General features: G+C 39.2%; 1 protein-coding gene and 1 pseudogene across 3 annotated transcripts in view; one reads left to right on the forward strand and one right to left on the reverse strand.

The window, feature by feature from the left end:
- The window catches only part of LOC140500168 (uncharacterized), a 27,679-nt gene extending 17,954 nt beyond the window's left edge, over positions 1-9,725 (forward strand). For all 3 annotated transcript variants that reach the window (XM_072602515.1, XM_072602514.1, XM_072602513.1), the window contains one exon: positions 6,729-9,725. In XM_072602515.1, the coding sequence (XP_072458616.1) occupies positions 6,729-8,557 (1,829 nt within the window). In that variant the 3' untranslated portion in view covers positions 8,558-9,725. The remainder of the gene's footprint in view (positions 1-6,728) is intronic.
- LOC140500176 (myosin light polypeptide 6-like) lies at positions 1,413-2,734 on the reverse strand (annotated as a pseudogene).
- Positions 9,726-10,024: the final 299 nt, after the last annotated feature.

Raw genomic sequence — 10,024 nt, forward strand, 5'->3', positions numbered from 1 at the left:
CCTTGCTTCTTCTAGATCACATGTAAACAGAGATATACAAATAAAATTGATAACAACAACTAGCATTTATAGAGCATTTATTATGTATCAGGCTCTGTGCTAAATGCTTTACAATCATTATCTCATTTGAACTTCACAATAATCTTGGAAGGTGGGTGTTATTATGATCCCTGTTTTATAAATGAGGAAATTGAGGCAAATAGAAGTGTAAGTGACTTGCCTGGCGTCACACAGCTAGTAAGTATCTGAGACTGAATTTGAACTCAGGTTTTCCTGACTCCAGGCCCAGAGAGGACCAGAAAAGTTTTCTTGTGGAAGGTAAGATTTTAGCTAATACTTGAAGGAAACTAGGAAGTCAGAGATTAAGGACTGATGAATAGTGAAAGAGTGAGAATGATGGAGGGGATAATCTGCTGGAGAAGAAGGGATGGAATGAGATAATTTGTCCATATAGAGGGGTTTACTTTAGCTGAGAGAAGGGCTACCTTTTTACTAGAGACAGGGTGAAGGATGAAATAATGAAGAAAGGCCATCTGAGTGGTGTAAGATGAGGAGAAGGAGAGAAGAAGGAGTTCTTGGCTAATGTTCTGACTTTTCTTAATGAAGTATGAGGCAAGGTTCTCCTAGCTCCTAAACTTTGTAATGTAATATAATTTCCCTGGACCTCGCTTGACTTGTTAGGGAGTCCCACTTTATTACATATGGCTCCTTTATGACCCTGGAAGAAAATTTTTTTTTTGCTATAGAACTTCTCTATATTGATTTAGACACCTATGTTGTCTAACATAGAAAGGGTTTACTTATCGATTCTGTAATAATCTGCTTTATTCTTCTCCAGTTGGGGGTCCTTGCAGGTACATTGGAGGTTTTTGGTATACTATTCATATTATTTTGTTATCAAATGTGAACTTCTTGTATTGCTAATCAAGTGAGAAAAAATTAGTACAAGCAAGCATTCTCATAAGCTCATAAATTCTTAAAAATTCTAACACACAAACCATCCCCTAAATTGACAGAAGACTATCTTTTCTTTAAGAGCTTATAAATTCAGTTACCAGGCAGATCTCTGTGCTTTAGGAGGTAATTTTGGTTACAGAAGTGCCACTGGGGATCATTCTGTAGCAGTTTGAAAAATATTTTTCTACCCGCAGCCTACTCCAATGGGCATCACTCTCTCTTTTTCTTAATTACATTTTATTTTATTTTCAAACAAAGTTTATCCATCTCTCCCTCCCACTTCCCCCACACCCACATCTCCTTTGAGAAAGCAAGAAAAACAAAACACTTGTTACAAAGATGTATAAGTAAAACACAATTTCTCATTGGCCATACCTATATCTATTCATTTTTTCCAGTATAGATATAGATGGATATGGAATGGATGAATACACGCATACATATATGTAAAGAAGTCTTGGAATACACACACACACACATGCACACACACACACACACCTACACAATTTTTTTTTGTTTTAATAAGCCAAGATCACCTTCTCACTCTCTCCCTGTTCCCCCTTCTCCCCTCCCCTTGCCCTAATTTAAAACACAAGAAAAACAAAAATCACACTGGCCATGTCCTAAAAAATATTTTCTCACTCTGCATTCCGAGTCCTTCATCTCTCTATCAGGAAGTGCATGTTTTATTATTGGTCCTCTGGATTCTAGTTGATCATTATGGTGATAAGAGTTCATCACTATATATATATATACCACATTTATATATCAAAAACTTGTTCATTCCCCAGTTTATGGGTACCCTCTAAGATTGCCATTCTTTACCACCTCAAAAAGAGTTTTAGACATTTTTTTTATAACCTACCTCTTTTATACATCTTTAGAATTTATTTTGCTTAAGACTAATCACTCCCTAAGTCTACCCTCTCTAAATTCCCCCTCCCTGCTCCTTCCTTTTTCTTCGTATTTCTCTGTTGAGTCAAATTCAAATGTATTTCTGTTCCTAACTCTGTGTATGCATGTGTATTTGTGCATGTGTGTGTGTATGTGTGTGAATTCTTCCTTCTTTTGACCAGTTCCCATGTGAGATTCAAGTGCCCCTTACCCTTTCTTCATTGTTTGTAGAGATGTCTATTCACACATCACTCTTTTTTTTTCTTAAGGAGCAGCTAGCATGTTTATTTGGTGAAAGCAGAGGGGAAATAGACCAAAGAGGATATATGGTAGGGGTTGGAAGTAGGGATGCTGGTAACCCTGAAAATGTAGTTGCTTTTTTTTCACACTGAGAACGTTGTGGGGTTCTTTGAGGAAAGGGGAGTTGTTCTCAGCCATTCAGCACCATTCAGACTAGTCCTTAGCTGATGATACAACTGTCGTTGTCTTCATGCCCTGCCACCAACACTTCCACTTCTTCCCCTGTCATCTTCTCATCTAGGGTGATGAGGATGTGTTGTAGTTCAGCCCCCATGACTGTGCCATTTCCTTCCTTATCAAGCACCTGAAGCCCTTCTTCACAGTCTTCATATGTACCCTTCATATGGTCCTTATTCTTTGCTACAGTCTACAGCATTGGCAGAAAGTGTTCAAAGTCCAGCACCTTCACATTCATCTCTTCACTCTTGGAATTGCCTAAACCTTGAGCATTGATAGAGTTCTGGCCCAGGGCTTGCATCATGTTGCCACACTGGCTATATAAGATCTTTCCATCCCCTATTCAGTCAAACAGCTGGAAGGCCTCCTTCAACTTTGCTGTTTGATCCTCCATGAAGTCACACATGTTGGTCGTGCAGTTTTCTTAACTGCAGCTCCTGCTGTTGCTGCTGTATATAATGGCCTCCCACATATCACTCTTAACATGTGTGATCCTGTTGTCAGGAATCGAAAGACCCCTGTGTACACTTTGGAGTTAAGCCTGGCTCCCTGATTGCAGGCATCTAGTTCACAATATCACCAAAGAAAATTTTATTGAAAGAAGGGGGAAAAAGGAACAGCCTTATTAGTGAAGGATGTTAGTCCTCAAAATGTATGTACATATACCTAATAATTTATAGTTTTTAACATGACTAGAACCCTGGTGAAACTCCAGATTAGATGGAAAAGGAAGAGAACAGAAAAAAAAAACCATCAGTTAGTAGGTTATTACAATGGTCTAGCTGGGGAGTGCAGTGGATAGAGTGCTGGGCTTGGAGTCAGGAAGGCATCTTCCTGAGTTCAAATCTGGCCTCAGACATTTGCTTGCTATGTGATGCTGGGCAAGTCACTTAACCTATTTGCCTCATTTTCCTCATCTGTCAAATGAACTGAGGAAGGAAATGGCAAAGCACTCTAGTACCTTTGCCAAGAAGACTCCAAATGGGTTCACAAACAGTCAGACATGACTGAAAAAAATGACTGAGCAACAACAGCAGAGAGGTGATGAGGGCCTGAATTATAGTAGTGGCCAAATAAGTGGAGGGCAGAAAACAGATGTGATAGATGCGTTTATGTTGGTAATGGTGATAAGATTTGGCAAATGATTGGATATATGGGGAATAGGGAAGAATCAAAGATGACTCCGAGATTATTAACTCAAGCTGCTGCTGCTGTCAACAGAAATGAGGAAATTTGGAAGGGGGATTTGTTTAGAGGGAAAAGATAATGAATTCTGTTTTGTTGATAGATTTGATATGCCCATGGAATATCCTGGTATCCAAGGGGAGACATTCAGCTGGTGGCTAGTGATATGAGAATGAAGTTCATTAGAAAGATTTGGGTTAGATGTATGGATTTGAGGAGTCATTTATATAAAGATGATAATTGAACCCATGATAGCAGATAAGGAGGGATGGGAATTAGCATTTGTATAATACCTACTATATGTGCAAAGTGCTTTACAAATATTATATTATTTGGTAAAGTTACCTAGGGAGAGGGGCTAGAGAAAAGGGCCTGTGACACAGCCTGCAGGGACCTCAGTACTAAGAGGGCAGGAGATCAATGATGATCCAGCAAAGGAGCTTGAAAATGAACCATCTGATAGGTCATAAGAGAAACAGAAGACAGCAGTAAATCAGAAACCAAGGAGGAGAGAGTATCCAAAGAGGAAGGGTTGGTCAACAGTGTCAAAAACCAGAACCATCAAGAAGGATGATGACTGAGGAAAGATCATTGGAATTTAGCAGGTAAGAGAACATTAGTAACTTTGAAAAGGGCCTTTCCAATAAATTGGTAGAGTAGAATTGTAACCCAGATTAGATTACAAGGAGTTGAGGAGTGCTTAAGAGGTAAGTAAGTGGAAGCCAGAAGTTGTAGATAATGATTTTTAGGGACTTGGTGGTAAAAGAAAGGAGTGATTTAGAATGGTAACTTAATAGGATGGCAAGGTCTTTCATGGATGGATAAGACCTGGTCATGTTTGTAGGTAATGGGAAAGGAACAAGTAGTTAGGAAGAGATGAAAGGTGAGAAAGAAAAGGGCACGTTCCCATGGGAAATGAAGGAAGCTCTGAGAAAAATGGGAAGGAATAGGGTCAAGTGTAAGGAGGGCTACCTTTAACTGAAGTTGAAGCAAAGAAGGAGAGAATGAGTGAAGCTGTAGAGAATTTTTGAAGTGCTGATTAGGAAAAATGAGGACACACATCAGATGGCTTCAGTTTTCTGAGTAGGGGAGAATCATCTGCTCCTAGAGAAAGAATGATGGAGACAGCATGTGGTGCTTGGGGAGAGAGGCAAAGACTTTCTCTTCTTTGGATCACCTGCTTCAAGGATCGTGATAGCCAGTTGTGGAAGAGTAAAAGAATGATTGTGCAGCCCTGAGATTAGGTTAATATGAATTTGTAATGGATCCCGTTAGCATTGCTACATGGTTGCATGATTTCTTTCAGTAGTATGAAAGTAGGACAAAAGAAACCAGATGGTGAGGGCGAACTAGTGGTGAGATTTAGCAGGGTATGAATGGTAGTAGGACACGGAGGTATGGGATTTAAGGGTAAAATAAAGCACATAGTTGAACTGGTTGTCTATTGAATCAAGATTGTGAAGGTAGGAAAATGAGGCCAGATCAAGAGAGCAGATGGGGATGCAGGGATGGGAGGCTGCAATGTGGATGAAGAATAGGTTTAGGAGCAGTGAGACAGAGATGTAAGGATACGTACTAGTCAGAGAGGAGAATTTCATTATAGTGAAGGTAACATGATCTGGGTTGATGGTGAGTTTTAAAGTTTGATGACTCCTCTGTGGGGCAGATATGGAATAAAGATGCAGGTCATGGGGTTTAGGAAATTAAAGAACTGGGAGGACAAGATATTGTATGAGGGGAGCAGTTGTCATGGAGACCATGAACTAAATGCTGTACTTCTTGGAAGTAAGGAGGGTGACCTGGAGGCTAATGGAAGATAGTAATGAGAATCCTGAAGAGGGTGATACAGACAACTAGAGTGAAGTTCAGAGGAGAAATTTCAGAATCAAGGTTGTAAAAAGGTCTGGAAGTGGCAGTGGTGAATGAGCATGAGAAAGTAACTAGACAGCACTATTGGGGGTGGGCTTGGCTTCTAGAGAAAACTAAATTTCTATGGGAGGAATGTAAGTATTAAGGTGAAAGAAAGTTTAGTGATAGGGTAGGAGTACCAGGGATTAGCTGTTGTTTGTCCTTTGTTGTCAAAGAGGACCACAATATCAGGAAGATGATGCCATGACTTGCAAGTGAATTGGATTTAAGTGAAGGAGCTCTGTGCAAGGTCAGTGGCCTCACTTTCTCCTCCAGAGCCATCTGGGTCCAGTGGCAAAATATAGATTAGGATGACTGGAGACAACCCATCCAGTGATCATAATGAAAGGGAGAATAGGAATGATAGGGGAGGAAGGTTAGGGCTAAGCTGGGTCAGGATGAAGGTCCAGAGAATAGTAAACTGAGGCAAGTAATTTTTAGCAGACTTCATTTGAGTCACAGGGATGGAAATCACAGGAGGAAAGAATTTATTGACCATAAGAAAGCAGCTTCCCATCCTCCTATGTCGTGGGATAATGGACCAGGTGCCTCTGATGCATTCTCTGTTTATACATGGGATCTGGGGGCAGGAGTGATTGGGACTTCATACTGGAGAGAAAGCCCAATAAGTATCCCAGAGGCCTGACTGACTCACATGCATTGCTAGCTCTGTGACCTTTGTGGTCACATGAGAAGAAAGGAATTTAGTGCAACAGTGGATTTCCAAAGTTGCCAACAGCCTGAAGGACCATTTGATGAATTGTTTAAGGGGAGCAGTTCCCCTTTAATTCAGTTAGTATGCCCAGGAGCTTTTTCTTTTTTCTAGTAGCACTAGTCCTTATGCTCCAGAACATGATCAGCAGGCTGCCAGGTTCTCAGGCAAAGTGAGTGAGGAAAGTTGTGAGTGTTCCCTATTACCTTCTCTTCCCTGCTTGCCATGGCTGCTTTGCAATCAGCTATTTTTCTTTTCTCCGGTCTTTCCCAGTGACTTGCACCACCTGTTGCCCAGCATAACTACAGGAGGATATTGTTTGTTTTCTCACTTATCAAAAACAGAAGAGGAAGGATGAAGAGGAAGATTTATCTACACTTTAATATCCAATTAATACATATGAAGTCATTTTAGAATTCCTGAGAAGATAAGGAAGGTCTTATATAAGCAGAGCATATAAAACAAACATATAAAGTTGGAGTACGTTTTTCATACCTTCTCCTCCTCATTCTCTGGGTTATCTGTCCCTCAGACCCAAGACCTTATTTTTTCCTTGTTGATCTTTAATATTCCTACTTTGTGTTTATTGTTTTAGATTGTGCATCGAGGACTGAGAAAAGTGAGCTGTCTCCAAAGCAGGAAATTTCTTCAGAAGTAGAACCACAATGGGCAATATTGGAAAGACTCACAAGGAATGTTTCTGAAGTATCCAAATGGGGAGAAGTCTGTGAATACGAAGGAAGACCAAAGGAAAATTGGGGATCCTCTGTAGGAAGGAAGCTCCTTTCTCATGAGGGAGGTTTCAGGACAGTTCCAGTGTTCCACCAGCTGTCTCCAACAAGAGTGAGAGGCCAAGAATGTAATGAATTTGGAAGAAACTTCAGGCTAACTTCTAACTCTGATCAACTTCAGAGAGATCCTACAGGAGGGCGACTATGGCAATGGGATGAAATGGGCCAAAGATTCAAACAAAGTTCAGATTTAATTAAATATAAGAAAGACTATGCACAAGAGAAACCTTGTGATAATACTGTATGTTGGAAACAGTTTGGACAGAGTTCAAATCTTATTGAACATCAAAAAATTCATGCTAGAGAAGAAACTTATGGGTGTAATGAATATGAAAAACACTTTATCAGAAGACCTTTGCTTATACAACATCAACAAATTCATCCAGGAGCCAAAACATATGAGTGTAGTGAATGTGGAAATACCTACAGTAAAAAGTCTCTTCTTAATGATCACCAGAAAATTCACAATGCAGGGAAACACTACCAGTGTAATGTATGTGGAAAAGCCTACAATAAGAAGTCTACATTTGTTGATCATCAAAAAATCCACACTGGAGAAAAACCTTATGAGTGTAGTGAATGTCATAAATGTTTTATCAGAAAGTCTCTGCTTATTCGACATCAGAGAATTCACACAGGAGAGAAACCATATGAATGTACTGAATGTGGGAAAGCCTGCAGCCAAAAGTCTGCCCTTCTTGATCATCAAAGACTTCACACAGGTGAAAAACCCTATGAATGCAGTGAATGTGGTAAACACTATATTAGAAAGGCTTTGCTTATTGAACACCAGAGGATTCATACAGGAGAAAAACCCTATAAGTGTAACGAATGTGGGAAAGCCTACAGAAAGAAGTCTACTCTTGTGGATCACCAGAGACTTCATACTGGAGAACGATCCTATGAATGTAACGAATGTGGTAAAATCTTTACCCAAAGTCTAAATTTCATTCAGCATCAGAGAATTCACACAGGAGAGAAACCCTATCAGTGTAGTGATTGTGGAAAACCATTCAGTCATAGATCTGCCCTTATTCAACATCAGAGAATTCATACTGGAGAGAAACCCTATGAGTGTAACGAATGTGGTAAAGCCTACTGGAGGAAGTCTACCCTTATTGATCATCAAAGACTTCACACTGGAGAGATACCTTATAAATGTAGTACGTGTGGGAAGGCTTTCAGACACAGGCCATCTTTTATTGAACATCAGAAATTACATAATGGAGGCAAACACCATGAGTGTAATGAATGCAAAAAACAATTCAGCACGCGGGCATCCCTTATTCAACATCAGAGACTTCACACTGGAGAGAAACCTCACGAATGTAATGAATGTGGAAAAGCTTTCAGCCAGAAGTCTACACTTATTGATCACCAGAGACGTCATAGTGGGGAAAAACCCTATGAGTGTAGTGAATGTGGCAAATGCTTTATCAGAAGAGCTTTTCTTATTCAACACCAGAGAGTTCACACAGGAGAGAAACCCTATGAATGTAAGGAATGTGGGAAAGCCTATAGAAAGAAGTCTACCCTTACTAGTCACCAGAAAATTCACACTGAAAAGAAACAGGAGTTAATTAATATTGAAAAGCCCTCACTCCTGAAGCCTGCTCTTATTGATCACCAGTGACTTCATATTGGAGAGAAGTTCCATGAATTTAGCAATGTAAATGGTTTATTGGAAGGACTTTGCTTATTCATCAGAGAATTTATGTAAAAAACTTTATGAAAACAATGTAGCAAACACTTAAAAACATTTGCTTATTTAGCATCATAGAATTCATACTGGAGAAAATTCCTGTGATCATGGAATGTTGGAAAACTTTCAATCAGAATTTCAATATCATTAGACATAAAATAATTCTCACAGGAGAAAAATCTAGTGTGTGTATGAGAGAAACCCATTACATGCCTGTATGGTGGGAAATCCTTAAGTGAATCTGCATACTCTTGTCAACATTTGAAAATTCAGAATGGAGAGAAGCATTTGAGGGTAGTGAAGTTTTAAAGAGAAGTTTTAAAACCTTTAGTCAGAAACCTTCCCTTGTTCAACATCATAGAATTCCTACTGGAGAGAAATATTATCATGAGTGCTATGAATCTGAGGAGGCTTTTAGATCAAAGCTGTCCTTGAACACCAGACAATGCATGCTTTTATAGATTTGTGGTTACTTCTGCCCATGCAGGCTGACACTCCTCCATACCTTTTCATCAATGTTCTTCCATAAATCTTCCAAAGAGTAGCTACCCGCTGTTCTGGAGGTTTTCCTTTGATTCTTTCATTATCTTCAGGATACCAAATGTGCCATTCAGTGTGCCTCTCCTTTGTGTCTCATTACCTGACCAAATCTCTCCATTTCCAGGCATACATGTCTTCCATATTATTGGCTATACTACTTCTCTAATGTAAATCATGATTGGCAACATGCTGGTACTATGAGTTTATTACTTTTTGAGTCACTTATAATTTGGAATCTAATTAAATCATGGTGTTCCATAATTTGAAGCCACATAGCGTGTAGAATATTGGTTTTTTTAAGAGTTGGATTTTTTGCAATGGGAGCAGTTGGGGTTTATTGAAAACAATGTGCAGTTTCTCAAATATATTCCAATCCCGTGAGACCCCCTCCTGCTGCTTAAACATACACATACATACACATAAATGTATTATGTATATATTTATATCTCTGTGTGTGGGTGTGTATTTGTGTATATATATGCATATACATATATGTGTATACATATACACACACATATACATATAGACACACTCAAATAAAAAAAAATTGGACTAACAAGGCCTTGCCCCTCTCATTGCACTGTTCAATCTGTGTTTTTAATCCACTTTGTTTTGGGGGTTTAGACAAATCAGTCTCTTTTTTCACTGTTGTAGATTTCACTGAGGAAGCTTTATAGCATTCTGAGGCTTAATGTAAGGAAACAGTAAGTTAAAGTAAACAAACATGCAATGACTGTACTTTTTCTGTGTTCTCACCCAAAATTCAGTGTCATAAGATTCACATTAAAGAGAAACCCAGTGAGTGTAGGAATTTGGAAAAGCCCTCAGCCAGTTTATAAATTTAATTCCATGTTAGCA

Source organism: Notamacropus eugenii, chromosome 4 (genome assembly GCF_028372415.1).
Source record: "Notamacropus eugenii isolate mMacEug1 chromosome 4, mMacEug1.pri_v2, whole genome shotgun sequence".
NCBI classification, from domain to species: Eukaryota; Metazoa; Chordata; class Mammalia; order Diprotodontia; family Macropodidae; genus Notamacropus; species Notamacropus eugenii.